This window comes from Oryzias latipes, chromosome 17, assembly GCF_002234675.1.
Source record: "Oryzias latipes chromosome 17, ASM223467v1".
In the NCBI taxonomy this organism is placed as follows: domain Eukaryota; kingdom Metazoa; phylum Chordata; class Actinopteri; order Beloniformes; family Adrianichthyidae; genus Oryzias; species Oryzias latipes.
In genome coordinates, this window is record NC_019875.2 from 727,264 (window position 1) to 748,433 (window position 21,170).

General features: G+C 40.4%; 1 protein-coding gene across 13 annotated transcripts in view; it reads left to right on the forward strand.

The window, feature by feature from the left end:
• Positions 1 to 21,170, forward strand: part of pard3 (par-3 family cell polarity regulator) — a 340,861-nt gene that overhangs the window by 236,100 nt on the left and 83,591 nt on the right. For all 13 annotated transcript variants that reach the window (XM_011485964.3, XM_020711397.2, XM_011485962.3 and 10 more), the window contains one exon: positions 8,724 to 8,852. In XM_011485964.3, the coding sequence (XP_011484266.1) occupies positions 8,724 to 8,852 (129 nt within the window). The remainder of the gene's footprint in view (positions 1 to 8,723; positions 8,853 to 21,170) is intronic.

Below are 21,170 nucleotides of genomic sequence, written 5' to 3' on the forward strand. Positions count from 1 at the left end.
ACTGGCGGCGGCTCCGCTGCCGAACACTGGCGCCAACCTCCCACCAGAGGCAACGCGAGGTGCAGTGTCTTGCCCAAGATCACATCGACTCATGGGCGTGCAAGGCAGGAATCGAACCTGCAATCTTACCATCATGGGTCTACCGCCATACCGCTGCATCAAGGCCGATATGAGAGGATACACAAGTTTTCGTAAAATATTTCAGCTCCACTCAGAGAACTGTCATTCATAGATTCAGTACTGGCAAACCCAACCAGCATCGATTCATTCTCTGCTGCATCATCCAGCCCGTCCCTCAGTAGCGGTTTTAGGCACGGGCCATACGGGCGATCGCCCGGGGCGGAAAAATGACGGAGGGGCGGCGCCAGCGGCTCAGCTCTTGTAAAATACTTTATGCATCACTATTGGTTTACTTATATCACAGAGTTTGTAACAGCCTGAAACCTGGCGGCGCCCCCGCCCCGCAGCTGCGCTCCCTCCTGTCTTTGAGAAGTAGACGCAAATGTGTGTGAGAAGGAGAAGGGAGGGGGCGCGGGGTGAAGAAGGAGAAGGGAGGGGGCGCGGGGTGAAGGGTGCAGGCTGAGGTGAGCACGGAGCACAAAACGCATGCGCAAACCTGGCTGGATCTTCTTCCAGGGGGGCAACGGTCGCGGGCCGCGGCTCAGTGCTTGATGAAAAAATAAAAATAAAAATTGCGCCGCCATGTAGCGAATTGGCGCCCCTGGGTGCAGCTGCACGCGCTCCTGCTGGAAATGTTTGACGAACGGGAGGGGGGGGGGGGGGGGGGCTGCGGGTATAAAAAAAGTATAAAAAAATCATGCTTTTTTGGTTATTTTTGTGTGAAATGCCCAAATAAAAAATGGGAAAACAAAAAAAAATTCTTCACTTAGATGACAGTTGGTTTAGTCGACAGACTTGATACCTATGTCAGGACATTTATGCTAAATGCAAAAACATCTGAAATATGGAGAAAAAAGGTCAAAGCTGGTGCCCAATTTAGAAAGAAAAGAGAAGAAGAGGAGAAAAGAGACAAAGAAAAGGTTATTATCGCATAGCTAGATGCACGTTTTCTAAATTCGAATGCTACCTGCCCTACAACAACAACAACGTTGCAGAGGAAAAATCTCTTGTTTGGTCTATCATGACCAAAACTGAAGTAGGCCCAAATATTGCAAATAACGTCATTTTTAAGATATTTATTCTTAAATGTTTGCTCTGCCTTAACTTGTTACATTAGTTATGATTCGTGTGTCTGTCTGCTCTGCTGTAACACAAAGTTTTTGTTGTGTTTTATTGTTGTATATTACCGTATTTTCCGGACTATAAGTCGCACCGGAGTATAAGTCGCACCAGCCCAAAAATGCATTATAAAGTAGAAAAAAACACAGATAAGTCGCACTGGACTATAAGTCGCATTTTAACTTTCACAACCTTATATGACACAATCATAGCAGACTGTTTATCTAATAATTTCACAGTAATTTTTTCTCAAACTTATTTATTTATTCTTTTCATGAAGCATCATTGGCTAACTAATACTCTGTTTTCATCCTGTATTTGTAGAAACAGTTTTCACTTTTATTGCATTTCTGAATCTATGAAATCATTGGAAAATAGAATATTGTGTTCTTAGCCTTCAAGATCTTACTGTAAAAAAAAGTTTGCTGATTCTCTGAGTCACTTAACATACTCTTAACACTTAACATACCTCAAACATCAAATTGACCCAGAAACATCATCTCTGTTCCTCACAAATGAACATAACAGGAGGGTTAACAATGTATTTATTTCGATTTATTTCTAATATAAGTCGCTGCGGAGTATAAGTCGCACCCCTTGCCAAACTATGAAAAAAAGTGCGACTTATAGTCCGGAAAATACGGTACTTCATAATGTTAAATAAGCTGTGATGGTAGCATGCTGCTGCTGCTGCTGCTGCTGCTGCTGCTGCTGCTGCTGCTGCTGCTGCTGCTGCTGCTGCTGCTGCTGCTGCTGCTGCTGCTGCTGCTGCTGTGCTGCTGCTGCTGCTGCTGCTGCTGCTGCTGCTGCTGCTGCTGCTGCTGCTGCTGCTGCTGCTGCTGTTAGCTTTTCAAAACTCCAGTTGATCAAGTCATACCTGAGATCACCAATGTCTCAGGAGCAACTCACTAACCTGCTGTTGTTAGTATCAATCATTCAGGGGGGGAGCAGATTTCATATGATGACGTTATTGACAAGCTTGCATCAGGAAGGCCACAAAGGTTAGGTTTTAGTTAATGTTTTCTCTTCTTAGTGCTGCAGTTACATTTATTCTAGTGTATTATTAGTGTGATTTGTAGTTTATAATATTTATTTCAGATTGTTTGTGTTTATTAAATATTTCCTAACTGTATTTTCAGTTACAATAAATGGACAAAGTGACTCTATGGGGGGGGGGGGGGGGGGCTAGAGGAGGGCCTCGCCCGGGGAGTAATTCAGGGTAGAACCGCCACTGCCGTCCCTCCTTTTCTTCCATGTGGGAACAATTGGTAAGTTGGTTTTTTCTGCTCTGATTGGCTCAGCATCAGTCATTGAAACTCGACTTGACTATTTTATTTACCACAATGTCTCTTTTTTGTATTATTAATATTCTGTCCCGCAGCAGTCCCAGACTGTAAGGACCAGAATTTTTTCACTATTCTACTTTCTTACTTCACCTTTGAGCAAAAACTTTAACCCCAACACAAACTCAAAAACTTACCAGAACTTTAGCAATATGAACATTTTGGGCATAGTGAATGACCTCCACCCCTTCCCATAAATGATGACATCACAGCAAACAAAACAGACAAAAAATTTAATGGGGCCAAAATCTTTAAAGGGGCTAAAAAGACTGTTCAAAAAATGTACATGTTGGGGATATTCAAAGGAAGTTTAAAAATGATTATGGGATGGCTACAGAACCTTCAGTACGGCATGGCTGGTGTTTGTGGCAAACTGTGACATTTGGTGATTTTCACAATTTCCCACATTATATGGCAAATAAAACTTTTGTTCGAGTGATCTTAACAAAGTTTCACACAAATGCCGCAAGTCTACAACCACCAACGAAGTTTTGTTGACTTTTGACCTTGAGAGGAGGCCACCATCTTGAGTTTTCCCAAGAAATCCCCTTCAGATACGGCAATAACATTAAACTTCTTTTAGGGATTTCAATCAATAGCCTCCTAACTCTAAATACTCTAAATACGTAAATTCTTTGCTCAAGCTAAATGACACAACACAACTTATGAACAACTAAGGAAAGTGGGCGGGCTTAACAAAAAACCTCAGGTAAAAAAGAGGACTTTAGCAGATTCTTCCAGACATTACATAGACCTGTACGTCACCCCCGGGAGACCAAAACAGAAATGGTTGCTATGGAGATCAACAGAAAAGCCACCATTTTGAAAATGTGTTGTTTTTTTAATGAATTATTTTGTCATGCACCTATGACCAGGCTGACAGGGGCAGAAGTGAAGAGTTAGGGACATTTAGCAGCAGTTCAACCAGTAAGGGCGGGTCAAAAGGGGGCGGCTGGGGCGGGTAGCACCTGTGGACCATACAATGCGTGCTTTTATTATTTTTTAAATGTGTTTCATTACCAAAATTCAGACTGTCATCACCAAATTGCAGATTTAGCCCCTTAATGAAGCCATGGTAATCATTTCTTGAATTTTGTTTAACTGTTTGCCTTTTTTTAAATGTTGTTTTGTATTTTCTCAAAATGTGCCACAAAATGAAAGGCAGCCAAACTTCCTGAGCAGCATTAATGGAAAAATCCCAAAGAAAAACAGGTCCATTTAACACCCACGTTGTGTGTTTGACAGGTGATACGTGGGAGCTACAGTTTAGCAAACACCCCAATAGTGAGCGTTTAGCAGCAAACATGTTACTCCAAAAAAAAGCCTCAGGGTTTGCACTCGTGTCAGTGACAGCTAGTCAGGATGAAATGGCATGCAAATGTTTGTCCCAAACCACTGAGGGTGGATGTGCGATGGAGGGGAGAGGGGGGGTCACGCTTTTTGAAAAATGTATAAAGTGTTTCTTTGTCACTCTATCAAAGATCCCAAGAGTGGCTCTGCAGCGCGGCGTGATGAGCGCTGTGTTTGAGTGGGTGAACACTTTAGCAGAAGTGTTGAGGAGTTTGCGCTTTGATGTGTGCTCACATGTGAACGTCAGTGGGGGAGCTGCAGGAAGCATACTTTGTGTGTGTGTGTGTGTGTGTGCGTGAGATCAGCCTGACCCTCTCATGTCCCTGTGGCCTCACACCCAAACCCAATCAAAGCATCATTACCATCAAGTCTTGCCAACAGTGCTGGCTGCCAACTGTCCCTCACTCTCTGATCATCACTTGGACTCAGAAGCAACACCCCGCTCTGTTAGCCTGGCATCTGCTAACATGCTCGTTGCCCAGATATTGGAGGGCTGCAGTAATTTCGCAGTGTTTTTTTTATTTATGAACAAGGAAACATAAATGCAAATTGTTGTGTAGCAGACAAGAACCACAGGGTGTCCACACTTACTGCAGTTAAATCCTATTTTCCTGTGATTGTGGCATGGAGAAAGCAGTTTCAACACTAGATGCAGCATCATCAGGATAAAGAGAAGTTGCTCCAACGCACATTTCACACAGAGGTCTATGGTTGGCTTGTGCTCAAAACATCACTTTATAACTTCAGGTTCTCCAAAAGTGGAAGAAAGTTGACTTCCAACATTTAAGATGATTTATTTGAACCTTGTTACTATTTTTATTTCATTTTTTAATGAATTTTATTTCATTAATTTTACCTATTACTACTACATTTTATGTTGTTCCTGTGATATCATTGTATTTTTAAACTATATCTTTTATTCCATCCATTTTTTAAACCCATTTTGTCCCTTTCGGGGTCATGGAGCTGCCGTAGCCTAACCCTGGCATTTTGTGGGCAAAGGCAGGGGACACCCTGGGCAGGTTGTCAGTCCGTCGCAGGGCCACAATCACACATCAATGCACACCTAGAGACATTTTAGAGTAATCAATGAACCTATGAAGCATGTTTGTGGCTGCTGGGAGGAAGCTGGAGTTTATAAGCAGCAGAATTTGAGAAGACGTGTTTCTGCAGCAAAGTAAAGTAATGCACATGCCATATTACATAGTACAAGTTTCACATATAAAGCACAGAATTAAAGAGGTGGTTGTTGTGGAGCAGAAAGTAGAAAAGTAAGGATGAAGTGAGGAAGAACAGGATTAAGAGTAGAAAGCAGTTAGTTCTGACAACAAACCTGTGGAGGAATTGAGCAGAGATGACAGTAGAGTTTCTGATTGGACTGTTTACCAAGATGTTAGAGAGTAAGAGGATGCCTGAAGAATGGAGGATAAATGTGATGGTGATCATTTTTAGAAGATTACTGAAAACTACAGAGGACTAAAGCGGATGAGTCACACAATTAAGTAAGTTACAGCTAAGAGTAGTGGAAACAAGACTGATGTCAAAAGAGAATGTCTGTGAGCAACAGTTTGATTTCATGCACAACCACAGATGAAAATATTAGCTTTGAGGATTTTTCTGGAGAATGACAGAGAAAGTCAGGGATTAGTCTGCATTAGTCTTTGTAGATCTAGACTATGAAAGTCTATGACAGAAAAGAGAGACGAGCTGTGGTTTTGATGAAGATGTCTGGAGTGACAGAAGAGGATGAAGGACATGGATGAAAGCTGGAAGACAGTGGTGAGATGTTCTGTAAGTGAAGCAGAGGAGTTCATGGTGGAAGCCGGACTGCACCAAGGACCAGCTTTGAGTTCTTGTTAAGGTTAGATGGGAATCTCTGTGGATCATGATGTTTGCAGATGACATTGTGATCTTGTGAGAGCAGAAAGCAGGTGGATGAACATCTACAGAGGTGTGAGTTACTCTAGAAAGGAGAAGAATGAAGGTCAGCTGCACCTAGATAGATCTATGTGTGAATGAGAGGAACTCAAGAGGAAGCAAAGGTGAAGAAGGTGGAATGGGTTAAGCCAACAGTTTAAATTAAAATAGAGTGGTGAAGAAAGCAGGTTGAGATGGGAAGAGAAAGTTTTCAGGTGGGATTTGTGACCAAAGAATGCTATCAAGAATGGAAGGAAAAGTGTTGAAGACTGTGGTGAGAGCAGCCAGTTTCTTGGTTTAGAGACTCTGATGCAGAGACAGGAGGCAGAGCTGGAGGTAGCAGAGATGAAGATGTCGAGGTTCTCTTTGGGAAGATCAGGAATGAGTCCATCAGAGGAACAGGTAGATGTTTTGGAGATAAAGACAGGGAAGCAGATTGAGATGGTTTGGGCATGTTGAGAGGAGGAACAGAGATAATGTTGGTGAACGGATGCTGAGGTATGTGATACCAGGAGAAGAACAGGAAAAGACCAAAGAGGAGGTTCATGGAGGTAGTTTGTGTGAGTGAGGATGATGCAGAGGAGAGCATTAGATGGAGGCAAATGATACGCTGTGGTGGCCCCTAAAAGGACGAGCCTGAAGACAACAAAACATAATGTTGCAGTTTTTTTTAGTTTTTTTTTTAAGACAAACAAGTTAAACCAAAATATTTAGAGCTGATCTTCTTACCCTGCAAAAAGCAGCCAAACTTCTCTCATTGATTTCTAGGATGAAGCAGAAATAACTTTGCTTCAGTTATTATGATAATCAAAACTAAGAATATTAGAGAGTCCAGTGTCATGATTAATATTCTGTCTAGTTTTTTGTTTTATCATAAATCTTAGTGTGTCCGTGTGTGCATGCATGTATGGCTGTAATGTTTTTTAAGTGTTGTTAATGAAAGTTAGTGGTTTGGAGAGGGAAACTGTCAACAGTCTCCTCCCATGATAGATCACTCCTGCTCTCAGCATTAACTCCAGGCTGTCACTCCACGCCATTCCAGACGGCTGCAGTTAGATTAATCGGGTAATGGGCCTTCATCGCTTCTCTCTCTCCAGGCGGCCGATTCTCCATCTTTTGCTTTTTCTCAGTTTGTTCCCTAATGGCCTTCTTTTCAGAAGAAATTGTGGAAAAATGCCGCATTTCGGCTGAAAATCCCTTCCCCATGTGGACTGCAGACGTTCTGGAGGGGCTTTATTATACTGCTTCTGTTTTGGATGGAGCTCAAGACATGACATGCAAAAAATTAAGTTTCCACACATAAACACTCTGTGGCCACCAATTTATATTTTGCAAAGAATTGTTTGTTCTAAAATCTCTGAAGATGAAGCTGGAGCATAGTAGTGAGAGAGGGGGCGGGACTTGGAGGTTTTTCTTAATTCATATTTTCAGGATTTTTTACGATATTTCCTTTGGTTAAAAAGAATTTAAAAAACAGGTAGTTGATCAATGTTTTCCTGAAATAAAAGAATCATATTTGTTGTCTTTTTGGCAATTTATTTCAGGAGGAGCATGAAGAAAACATAAAAAGATGTTTCGGTTGTGTATGGGGCGACAGTGGCTCAGGTGGTTGAGTGGGTCGTCCAATGATCGAAGGGTTGGCGGTTCGATCCCCGCTCCCACCAGCCAAAATGTCGTTGTGTCCTTGGGCAAGACACTTCCCCGTCCTTGCCTCCAGTGTGGCTCCACTGGTGTGTGAATGTGTATGGATGATCCCGGTGATGGTCAGAGGGGCCGCAGGCGCGAAATGGCAGCCACGCCTCTGTCAGTCTGCCCCAGGGCAGCTGTGGCTACAACCATAGCTTACCATCACCAAGTATGAATGAGGAGGGAATAAATAATGGACACAATGTAAGCGCTTTGAGTGTCTGGAAAAGCGCAGAAAAATCCAATCCATTATTATTATTTATTATTTCATTTATATTGATATAGATTTGTAGTATAAGAAATCCTGAGATTCGAAATTTTTGCTTATTTAGAGGTTTTTTTTTAACCATGATTTATTGAATTTTGTATTGACTTTCTTTTTTCTTTTGTTTTCTTTGGAAAAACATCTCAAAATGACTCATTTTGGTTTTCCTCTGTTTCTTCCATCCTTGTCGATATTTTTTCTTTGCTTTCCAATGTTTGATACATTTGTCCACATTTTTACAAATTTATTTATTTAACTTGTTTTTACAAATATTTCTCTGACTGGTCTCCCTTTGTTTGCATTTGTTTGTTTCTTTCTGTATTCGTTTCTGTGCAGACAGCAAGTTAGCTTTTCTTTAATTTGTCTCTCTTTTTGCTGAAGATATTCTGGCAGTTTGCTGCCTTTGTCTTTTATCCTCAAACCCTTTACTTTGGGGGTTTCACTTCTCTGCTTATCCTTTGATCCTATGACTTTCAGCTAACTTGCTTTGTATTCTACGGTTAAGCTTATGTTTCATTTAGCAGAGCTCTTTGGGCTGCTCGTGCTTGTCTCTCTGTAGACCAATTTCCCTGTGAATAATCGCACTGGTTCATTGTGGAAACGGAGGTTTTGCACCAAAGTCATTTCTTCAGCAAGCTGCACTGTTATACCTGCTCAATCAAGCTGAGATATCTGTGCCATTGCTCCTGTTTCATTAGGCTGTGCTGCCTCCCTATGAATATAATTACTGCATCTGCACCTCCCCAACTTTAAATGAGCTGACTTGGATTCAATTCAAATAAAAAAGGACTTTTCAGTGCTTCCTGTTAGGGATGTGAGTAACTGTTAAGCTGAAGCTTTCTCAGTTACACATTTGTTCCTCTTCATGTCTCTACGGCACTTTTCCATGGATGATGTTATTGACTTACTCTTTTGGGTTCCAGGTTTGGAAAATACCGCAAAGATGAGCGACCGGGAGAGAAAATAGATCGGAAAGGATCCAACAAATGGAAACCTGAAGAGGCGCAGGCATCAGACGAAGACATGATGAAGATGAGGCTGGAGCAGGAGAGGTAAGCTTCTTCACCATTTACCTTATCATAAAGCTAAACGTTACTGTGAATGAACCTTTCTTGTTCAGGACCATTGCATATGAGAACTGGACTGAGTGCCACGCCCCCCTGGCGTTTCAAACAGGAAATACCCAAAACCCCATGGATGCCTAAAGAGAAATTAAAGCTATTATTTAGTCATTCTATTGGTCAGAATAACCATTCTTGCTCTGTTACTTTTTTTTTTTTTTTACATGTTCTTGCTAAACCTTCATTTTTTATCATGATCTTTTTTCTTAATTTGAAGTTATTGAAATTATAAACTGACCAATCAGATGCCTCAATGCGCATGTGCATGTGGTTCCTGCAGGCCCCCATGTCGAACATTTGAAATTGTTGATTGACACATTTTCCAGAGTCCGCTTTTAAAGACCCACTCATAAAGAGCATGTTTTTTTGGTGTTTTTAACATGTTCTTGTAGCATTTGTCTCCTGATGGAGGACACATATTAAGGAAATTAAGATTAAAACGGCATTTCCGAGTATTTCTTTATTTAAATTGTTGTAAATGAGGAGCAGACGAAAAAATGACGTTTAAAAAAGATTTGAGTTGTTATCTACCAACTACAATCTGAAAGCCAAAAGCCCCTGCTTCACTCTATCCAATGGCAGAAAAATAGATCCATGTCTTCTTTGTTTTCCTCGTCTGAGCTGCCATCTGGATAGCTCCAATATTGCTCACCATTTTGTCTCACCTCTGTTAGCTTGGGATTGTGAGGGGCTGTAAGCTAGACAGAGAGAGTGAAAATGAAGGAATCAAAGGAAATAAACAGAGGCCTACTTTCACTGCAATGGTCCCGCCCACAACTAACAGGTGAATGAACTATTGCTGCTCTGTAGAAACGATGTCCTAGAAAAGCGATTGTTTGAGTTTGCCTAAAAACAGCGTCTTTATAATTAAAAGGCCACTGGGAACGCTTTTACAATAGATCAAAAGATGATTAGATGATTGGAGTTGGAGTTCAAATGGTAAGGCAGTGGACTTCCATCAAGCTCACTCCTCATTGCTGAGACGTGTTGCCATAGAAACGATAGCTCAGACTCGCTCACTGCTGCTGATGCCATCTGGTTCCAATATGACGGCACCTGTATCACACAAATATGGCGACTGAATTTACTTTATTTTAATTCATTTGGTTGCTGCCAAAATTAACCAACACTCAGTCCAGTCATGAGCAATAATTTGGGATTTTTAATTGTAATCCTTAAAAAAAGCTGACATGGAGCGTGGCAGACAGCTACATAGATACTGTGAGGCCTATTTAGCCTTTACAACTTCAAGGCTTTTGGGTTTCTAATGCTTCTGCAACCACTTCCTGGCTAATTTGCTGTTTACAAGAGACATGTTTAGGCTCTTTTTCACACTTGCAGTGGAGCAAAAAAGTATTTAGTCAGCCACCAATTGTGCAAGTCCTCCCACTTAAAAAGTTGAGAGAGGCCTGTAATTTTCATGACAGGTATAGCTCAACTAAGAGCGACAAAATGAGAAACAAATTCCAGAAAATCACATTGTCTGATTTTTAAAAGAACTGATTTGTTAATTATGGTGGAAAATAAATATTTGGTCACCTACAAACAAGCAAGATTTCTGGGTCTCACAAACCTGTACTTTCTTCTGTAAGAGGATCCTCTGTCCTCCACTCATTACCTGTGTTAATGGCACCTGTTTGAACTTGTTCTCTATATTAAAGACACCTGTCCACAACCTTCTAAGGACACCAGAAATAAAATTGTTGACCTGCACCAAACTGGAAAGACTTAATAGTTAGGCAGCTTGGTGTGAATAAAGCAACTGTGGGATTATTAATTGGGAGATGGAAGACGTACAAGACCACTGATAATCTCCCTCCATCTGGGGCTCCCCACAAGATTTCACCCCGTGGGGTCAAAATGACCACAAGAAAGGTGAGCAAAACCACACGAAGGGACCTAGTGAATGACCTGCAGAGAGCTGGGACCAAAGTAACAAAGGCTACCATGAGTAACACACAACGCTACCAGGGACTCAAACCCTGCAGTTCCAGATATGTCCCCCTGCTAGAGCAAGTACATGTGCAGGTCCGGCTTCCACATGTGCATTTGGATGATCCAGAAGAGGATTGGGAGAATGTCCTATGGTCAGATGAAACCAAAGTAGAACTTTTTGGAAAGAAACTCTACTCTTGTTTGGTGGAGAAAGAACGCTGAGTGGCATCCAAAGAACACCAGACCTACAGTAAAACATGGGGGTGGAAACATCATGCTTTGTTTAGCAAGGGACCAAGATGACTGATCCAAGTAAGGAAAGAATGAGTTGGGCAATGTATCGTCAGATTTTAAGTGAAAACCTCCTTCCATCAGCAAGGACATTGAAGATGTCACATGGCTGGGACTTTTAGCATGGCAACAATCCCAAACACATTGCACAGGTAATGAAGGAGTGGCTTTGTAAGAAGCATTTCGAGCTTCTGAAGTGAGCTAGCCACTCTCCAGATGTCAATCCCATAGAAAATCTTTGAGGTGAGTTGACAGTCTGTGTTGTCCAGCAATAGCCCTAAAGCATACTGCTTTAGAGGAGATCTGTATGGAGGAATGGACCAAAATACCAGCAAGAGTTTGTGAAAATCTTGTGAAGACTTACAGAAATTGTTTGACTGCTATTGAGTTGAATTTTTGTTATTTTGTGGCTGACTAAATAGTTTTTGCCCTCCTATAACCCACTTTGTAAAGGGATTTAAAAGATGAAAACGGTTTGGGGGAGACCAGTGCGATTGTTTCATGATAATTCCACATCCAGAGTATTTATGGACCCAGTTTCCCACATAGAGCGATTGTTATCCGAGAACAGGAAAGAGTAGCTCTTAGAAGGATTGTTGATATTGTTTTCATCTCATAAATCCAGTCACACCCTGGGCAGCATGTGCCTGTCATGCATAAATAATGAGTGAGGGGGAAAAAAAGGCACTTCTGCAGGTTTACTGTGATCAAGTCAAAAACTAATATAAAAATTTTATTTTTATTTCTTTTCAGTAAATGTGATGTTAGATGTGCTCTTCCAGTGTTTTCGAAAGGCAGACGTTTATAAATGTCAAGGCTGTTAAAACTCTGCCAACTAATTAATACCCATGCACTTGATGTACGGCAGGACTCATTACTTCTCTCAGTGGCTTCTTGTGAAATTTGTGTTGTTGTCCTCTGCAAATGACACAAAAATACAACCGCTTCGTCATTAGTTTTATCACTATTATGCTAAGAGACATCCATATAAGATAATGTGGTGGTTATCATAGATATCATTGGGAGCACAGTCTAATGGTTTGTCTTTATACTTATTTAAGATTAGCTGTATTTTTGCTTTTATTAATATGGTAAAAAAAATCCCAAAGAGCATAATTCAAAGTGGTTGTTTACATGATGGACAGCTGCTTTTCTCCTGTTTGGCTAAAAAGAGCTGTAATTATTCGTAACCTAGACAAATGCAAGCTCAAGGTGTCAGTAGGACATCTGGTACCAACAGACTTGTGTGTTTGCTTGCACAGAACCATGTTGTGTTTGAACAAGAATGTAAGGTGAAAACTTTCCTGTTTGGGCCAACAAGGTAAAGTTTCTCTGAGAACTCTGTGATTTTTCTTTTGTTTTGAGGCATTTACAGTTTGACTTTAGCTCTGCAAGAATTTATTGTAAAAGTGCAAAATTTTGCATTTAATTCCACGATTCAAGACACATCTCATTTAATGATCGGATTTCATTTTTTCATGTCAGTATTTCTGCCTTATACACTATATTTTGTTTTTATTTTTGAAACGTTTGGCTCTCTGTCCAGAATGTTCTAGTTTTGCTTTAAAAAGCAACTAGACCAAAAATGTATGATGCTTCAGGGAATTGGCTTTGCATGGAAGTTAATGATCCAATGCATAAGCAGCATAAAAATGACTAATTTAATAAAAACTGGTGTGTTCATTTATGTGGTTTGGAATGTCCTGAAACTGTTTTTTAATTATATGTTCAAGATTATTTGTAACCATGTCAATCAAAAAGAGAAACAAATTTTACATATTAAACTTTACATGAAGTGGAAAATGACATGGTTCCTTTGGTGCCTAATACAAAATTAGTCTCTCCTTCTGTTTTTATTTTTAGCGTGTAGAGATAATAGGTTGTCAACAATGTCAAATACTGAAGCTAAATCAAAAATAAACCTTTATAAAATTTCTTATTTGAATTATTTATTAAGACAAATAATGTCGTGCATCTGTTGATGCTACTGTATTATAGTCTGGATGGGAACAAGTGGAAATCCCATACACAGGGGCTCATTTATGCTCAACATCTGTTCATACATCTCATTTTGCCAAACCTGACACTAAAGACATGGTCCTTTTTTAAAGGAGATCCCATGTTTGGCACACAGATTTGCTAGTCTCAGCTCAGTCCAGTCAGTTTAAAAACATACCATTTCTGCCTGAAGCTGAGTAGCTGGTGCAATTCTGTTCTGAAGTTAGTATAGTATAGTGTAGTGTAGTTTAGTGTAGTGTAGTGTAGTGTAGTGTAATATAGCATCTTTGTTCCTAATCAACGCTTATCCAGAAGTAACTCTGAAACTAGAGCCACAAATAAATAACTTCATGGAATTTTTTCTCCTATATGCTTTTATGCAATTGTGAAAGCCATGCTACTAAGGGTTTATGCCTTAGTCTCCATTACCCTTGTGGGTGGGTACAGGCTGCTCGCTGGTGGAAAAGGGGCAAACCTGCACGCAGGTGGCCCGCTGGAAATATCAAGATTGTAGATCGCTCAGTGAGCCCATATGGCAAACATGTTCATGCACATTTGTTTCTATGGGCATGCTATGGGGGATGGGTCTTAGTGGACACTATTACAACACGCTAGGATAAGTAAAGGTGAGGTAGGTGTCATGGATTTTTAATATTTTCAACCCCCCTAAGTCCTGCACAAGTACTGTTCAAATGATTAGTTTGGCCCATCCTTGTTGACTGTTAAAAAATAGGAAATTGGACCACCAGAGTGTAAGTCAGAGTGATGTGTAAGTGCCTGTAGGACATCTGTAGGATGTCCTACAGGCACTTACACATCACCTGCAATTCCCATGCGCACAGTATTTGCACACGGTCATTAAGGGGCTAGTACTCGGACCTTAATCACCACTACCCTTACGAGTGGAGACTAGGGGGTGGCATGGGGGACTCATGAGAGCATCACCTGTATATCTTAAGTGCAAGCAATTTACCTTAGTCTCATAAATACTTCACGATACATTACCACACGCATGAGAATCAAGCGTTTCATCATCATGATGTCCCCTGATGTGGATATGACCTTCTATGGAACTACAAGACACACCTGCACTCCCCCTAAGATGCAGCTGCTTCTCCCTACGACCCTTCACGGGCCCGGACGACCCAAGGGTTGAATTAAGGGTTCAGTCAAATTCCATTAATGAGTTTTTGTGCTCAAATTGAAGTCTCTATGTTCTGCAGTTTGTTGATCAGTCAATTGACAAGATGAAGGAATTTCCTCTCCGGGCTCAGAGGGCTCCTAGCATAACCTTCCCTACAGTACACCCGCATATAACAAAAACGTACAAAATACAATTTAGCAGTACACACCCATCACCTGATACACACAGACGGCACCAAATTTACACACAGACCAGATAGGAGAATATGTTTAAGACACAGTAAACCGTCTAAAGGTTACAAATCCGGTTTCTACAAAAAACTGTTTGCCATGTACAAAGTCCAGTTGTTCTCTATGAACTTACATTGACCTTAACACCTGTTGGGTTGTCGTACTCTCCCTCAAGATTAAAAGCATCATCGCGTGCTGAAAGTACAATCAGTTCTGCTTCAGTCAAATACAAGTGCTTCCAGACTGGCTGAAATCTCTTGGCACCAAATGATCAAACATTTCAAACACACTTGTCATCCATCCAGAAGGACTTATTGAAGGCATCTTATCCTGCAAACCCTTTTTCCTTCTTGTACTTCCTGCCTTTCACTTTGGTCTATCAGTTGTCAGCATTACCTCTAAAAGGGACGGTTTATTATAGACGGATACAATGGCACATAATGGACCATTGTTCTGGCTTGATGTGGAAGAAAGGTCACTTGTCAGAAACATTTCTTCTACCATAATGTCCTGTCCTGACATTTCTATACCCTGTTATCTGCTGCACACTTTTTGTCCACCCCCCTTTTTACTTCTCGCTGCTTTTCACTTCTTATTTCCCCTTCAGGCTAGAAGTGTATTCATTCCCAAGGCTGGTAGCTGCAAAGAAAACACGTTTTTTTTTCTTATTTAGGTATTTCAAGACAAAGAGAATAATGTTAAGACCAAGTGTCATTTTCCTTTTTTGCTTCATTGATGTGTGTAGTTATTTTGTTGAAGCTTTTTTAAGTAACTTTGCCTTGTGTTTGCTTTTCATGCTGATGTAGATAAGAAAAGTGACTTTTAAAAAACATCCCTGTTGCTCAAGGCTTAAAATCCTCCCTGAAAAATCAGAAAGCTTTGGCTGTTTCCTGAGAGCCAATGAGCTTCAACTGAAGCTGCATAAATGTATAATGAACAAGAACATCTGCTTCAAGTCACAAAAGAAAAGGAAAATTGGTCAAAAGTAATGATCACTCTGGTCGATTATTGATCTTAGTATTTTTTTTTTATTAAATCAAAAACACATTGATAAATAAAAACTAATGAATACATATATTGATTAATATGTAATGCTAAAATTGATTTCACATTGTGTTTGTGATTTAATATTAAGGCTTTTTTTGAAAATCTGTCTCTGCCTTTTGGCCTGAGGTCTCTAATTCCAGAGTAAGTGCCTTTCTTGTCTAAAATTACAAGAATAAATGTATGCAGGCTCACTGTGTCACAGCCTCTCGCGAGCCACTTCGGCTAAATATCCCAACTTCTATTGGAAGTTAGACTGTGAGTCTTTTATAGTGCAACGTGCTGTCACTCAGGGGAAATTTCTCTCTGAAAATATGGTTATTTACTTTTAGTTTGCAGGAGTAAATTGGCAGGTAGAGAACCAATACCAGAGGCTAGGAGCCAACACATTTAAGATGACAGCGAGTTTATGCATTTTTGTAGAAGACTTTCACAACCTTGTTGCCTAATTCTAGGTACGACTTAGAAAATCTGTAATAAGAGAGAAATTAGGGTCTGGGATAGTCTGGGTTATTCTAAGCAAAATACTTTGATGTGAACCACAAAATGTAAAAGGGGGAGATTTCAGACTTTCATTTCCCCTTACAGGTTGCACTGTTAAAGTCTCACTCCAATCTGTTGTAAAAGCATTGTCCCATTGGATTTTAGTTAAGATTGTGCCATATTTTTTAGCCCAAATCAGCAAACCTGGGTAATTTTCTAGGACTAAGTTTCTGCAGAGCGACAGAAGTTTATTAGAAATTTGTTCTTTTTAGATTGATTTTTTTAAACTAGCTATTTATTTATTTTCTCTCTCTACATGCACTGATGTGGAACAGTATCCCAATTTCATTGTACTTTGTATGTAATATCATTGTGCAATAACAATAAAGATTTATCTTATCTTACCACTGAGTTATGGGCAGGACTGTTGCTGTAGAGCAAGCATGTCACACTTCCCATCATCCATCGGTTAGCACTGTCTCCTGCTAGCTTAGAGCCCCTAACAGCTCAAACTCAACATTACCGGTACAACAAAATGGCGATCAATATTGGAGGCAGTTTTGAGTGAGATTCAAGCTCAGAGGAGGACAACAAAGACTTACATGAATCTAGTCATTTACAAGTGGATGCACCAGAATCGAGCGGAGCAGGGAGCTTGTCGCCCTCCCAGCGTATTTCTGACATCACAAATAGGATTTTTTTCCAACAACATAATACATGCACTCCATCAACAAAAAAAGAACTTGTTCAAAACAACAAAATCTAAATTTTAAAATGATCGAACTAAAATATTTTTTACAAAATTCTAGTTTACAAAATTCAAATGTGTAGGACATTAGGAAATATACTGTCTTATAGTCTGTAATTAAATCAAAAGTCTTTGCGACTACATTCTTAAAGGACTAATGTAAAATGTTTATTTTAAATTGCAAGAAATTTTGAAGTCAAAGAATTGGCTCTTTCCTACGGTAAAAACTGTCTCCGCTGACCCATACAACCCCTCTGTTTGGACGATGAGAGGTTTGGTTCTTCTTTTCTTATCTTCTCAGCCGCTGTTCTTGTGCATAGATTCAGCAGCTCCTGCTTTTGTTGCTGGTTTCTCTGATGGAGAGCAGTGTTTGTCTCTGTTGGGTTTAAAGTCTGGTCCCTCTGGAGCCCCTGTTCTTTGTGTACGGTTATTTATTTTCTGGGGTCCTCACATAAAAAGGTGGTGGCATGCAAATCTCTGATCTGTCATAGCTGTAGTATTAAGCAAACCTTTTTTTCTGAATATACTGCTCAAATACAACAGAGATTTCTTGAAGCTGTTACAAACTTTGTACCCTCCTCTTTAGATTTTGGTTTTTTTAGTATTCCATCATGCAAATGTTCCAGAAGAAGCTGGCGTTCAGAGTGGTCGGATATAGTCTTTCACACCAGGGCTCCGGCTGTCCAATTAGCTTTCCTGCTGCCTTTTAAAGAAAGAGCAGCTGAAAAGAGAGCAGTGTTGATAATTGGTAGTTGTAAAGCCCTGATAATTGGCGAGCCTCTAATTACAGGCCTGTGTGATAGGTAGTCCCTGCTGCCATAAAAAATGGTGTTGCCAGTCAGTCACAAGATAATTCCCTAAGAAGAAAGAGAGGGCAATTTTGGGTGTCACTCGCTCGATGTCGGATGCTCGTGTGTGTTGTTTGAAAAGACATAAAGAGAGAAGTATGTTAGCAGTACATTACCAGCACTCTCTGAATTCAAAGTACTTACCTCGTTCTGGGGGTTCAGAGGCTATTATGCATTGTTTATGATATTATTTTTCACTGGGTGAAGCACGAGCAGCAGACTGCACATCAGGTTCTCCTGCTGTAGGTAGTTAAAATGGGCAGATGAACCCACAGATGTCTCAGGGGTCTGTGTCATCCTTTATTAATATGACAGCTGATATTTGCACAATCTCAGATTTGTGTGTATAAACCCGTCAAGCTAAAGCTTTAGCCATAATTTATAGAAAACGGCACTGCAAGTTATATAAATATCGGGAATAGGGGAAAAAGGTGTGCTATGTACAGTGCATTCCCCTTTATTCTCAAATGGAAGTATCTGAACAACAATGAATGATTGAAGCACTGAAGGGGGATGTCTGAATTGAACATCTCAGCACAGCTTCTTTATGACATAACTGTGGCGTTGGAACTCAGAAAAACAAATTTTGATTGGCAGTTAGAAAACCAACATAGAAAAAGGTTGATAATAATGTTTGGTAGATGTCATCAAAACTAATATTTTAGTCACAGCTGCCCTTTTACGGCAGGACATTGGCTGTGTGCGGGCAAAAACATTTTCAAACCTGTACCGGGCACACGGGTGATCCACACTAAGGTTGTAAACGGCTCTGTTGACCCGTAGAGCGACAGGTCATAACCATGAACCCTGTGCAGGGAGGACTAACAAGCACGCCTTTCTAACAATCAGGCGTGCAGCCTGATTGTTAGAAAATGAGGAAATTTGACAATCATGGTGTAGTTTGTGTGGGCCTCCTGTGGGGACTTCCATATCACCCGCACACCCTGTGCATGTAGGAAGGAGCAGGTACTTGCACCTTTCCTTTAATGTATTTTGGAAAGCCCTTTGAATTGTCGCAGTGCACAAAATGGGCTAGACAAGTAAACTTGTCTTACCTACTAACGACTGCAGTGTGGCGTAAGGACACCGTATGACAGCCTCACCCGTAGATCACAAGTGCATGTACCTAACATTATCCTAAAGAATACTTCACCATACACTTACCACATGCACAACAATTGTGTTTTTTTGTTTTCCTTATCTCCCTTAAGTTATCTGTACGAGCCTCAAGCGAACTAAAAGCCACATCTGCACTCCCCTTAAGATGTAGCTGCTCCTCCTGCAACCCTCCATGGACAACCCAAAAACCCTGAGCGCCCATACAGGTCAACCCACCAGATATTCTGACCGTTTTGGATCCACTTTAAACCCTGTTTTGAAAACGCTTCTGGATCAGTTGAATTGTTTCCTTTTTTGTAAACTAATTCTGTCATATTTTCAATCTAAAATCTTAGCATAAATGGAAATATGCTGAATTTTCTTAATCTGGATCATTGAAAGGATTCACCTGAGGATCACTATTAAATCTGATTTTTTTTTAAGCTTCTGAAATCAGTTCACTTTATCCAACTCAAGTCAAATGTGTGAAAGTGGACATGTAATCGATTACTTTTTTATTGAAGTAAAATTTTCTCTGAATCTCGTCTTGACAGCAAATGAAGTCATCCATTCACTTTGGGGGTTTTAAATACTTCAGTCTGGAAGCCACTTTATTGCCTTTTGTCCTGAACCTTGTATTTTTATTTAAAAATCTTTCTCACATTTTATTCACAGAAGCCCTAAACAATTGAGTTTAGAACTGAAACGCTGCATGGGAAGGTGGCAAAAACAGATAAGCTCTTCTTTTCCTTGTCAAAAAAAATGTTTCTACTTCCTCGTCTTTTCGCTCCGAATTTGTATATTTATGAGTAGCAAATCAGATTAATGTTGTAAGTTTGTGAGTTTTACAGTTACAATCTGCATCCTGTTCCATTGCTTTTATGAGAGAGCACAGCTCACCTTTTGCTTGACATATGCGTGTTTATGGACCAAAACATCTCATGTGAAGGCTGCAAGATTGGCAGCAGACTTGAGTCGGGGGAAACAAACGATTCTATGCATTTGTGTTGTCAGCCTCCACTGCAGTGGGAACGCTGTGTTTTGGCAGTCAGAAATAATCAGGAAAGCTATGCTTATCAGTAACTGTGCTCCATGTCAGCTCTTATTAGAGCTGAAAGTCACCCCTCTCTGTCTCAGTAGCCTGCAGAGGTCTGTCCCTGGGAGCATTAATTGGAGTGTTGCTAGCAGCACAGATAGTAACTATGCTCCTCCTGGCAGCTGAAAGGAGCACAGTTGGATACAAGAAAAAAATTGATGCGTGTGTCAGTTTTGGTATAAAAAGGTACCGTATGGGCATCTGACCTACATGCAGAAAGAAGTTGTCCTTTCTAAGTGTTCCCCTTTGATATCATAAACAGTTTTTTTTTTAAAAGGGGAATATTTTCTGAATTAATTTCTCTCAAGTTAACAGGGACTCAGAAAAATGACAATCAAACTTGTCATTTTTGTCATTTTATGCTCTGTAGATAGGAAAGGTGCTCCCACTCAAAGTTTGTACCATTGACTGCATTTGAGAACTGGAGCAAGTGTGACATCACCCATAGAAAAGGACTTATTGCTGGCTCCAAGCAAATAAAGTCAATTCAGTCGCCATTTGTTACAATACAGACGCCACCATCTTGTAAAGCCAGAGTCGGTTTGAGTCATCATTTCTATGGCAACCACCCAAAAAAATGCACTTGTCCCTTAACACTTTAAAGCGAGCTAGCCCTAATCTAATGTTTTGAATGTTTGCCGTGAGACCACATACTTTCAAGACATCTGATTGGCCAATTTGTAACACGCACTACAGATAAAATATCATGTCAAAAACACATTTAAAAAAAAAGGGTGGCAGAGCAAGAATTTGTTATTCTGACAAATAGAACAACTAAGTAATGGCTGTTTATTTCTTTATAGAAGTCTATGGGAATTTGGCCTCTTGGAGCCGGCGGGTGTTTGCTGTTTGTAGCCCCAGGGGGAGGGGCCTCTCAGTCCAGTTATTAGTTGCAGTCAATGGGTTGTTCACTCAACCACTAGGCTGCAGAGGGGGGCCCTACATTAGGAAGTTACATCACTTTGTTGCAACAACTGTTTTGACAAGTCACATTGAGTAATTATAACATAACTGTTGCTATGACAATGTAAAAAAATTAATACAGTATATGTACAATAACCATTCGGCCTACAAATACCGTTCGGGGTCCTTTCGACTGAGGATAACGTCACACTACGGTAGCCCCACTTGGACAAACTACATAGCGTCCAGATCTGCTCGGGCTCTACCTACATATTTTCATTTCACGTTTCCTTTTGTAATATAAAGTTCTTTTCCCTCTTAAGTTGTGTCTGACATTATTCTTTGTAGTGTTTATAGAGGGATTTTGCCACAACCCACTTTGTAAACAGATCTGTGGCTGTTAGAATGAACCTGCTGCTCCACAACTGTGT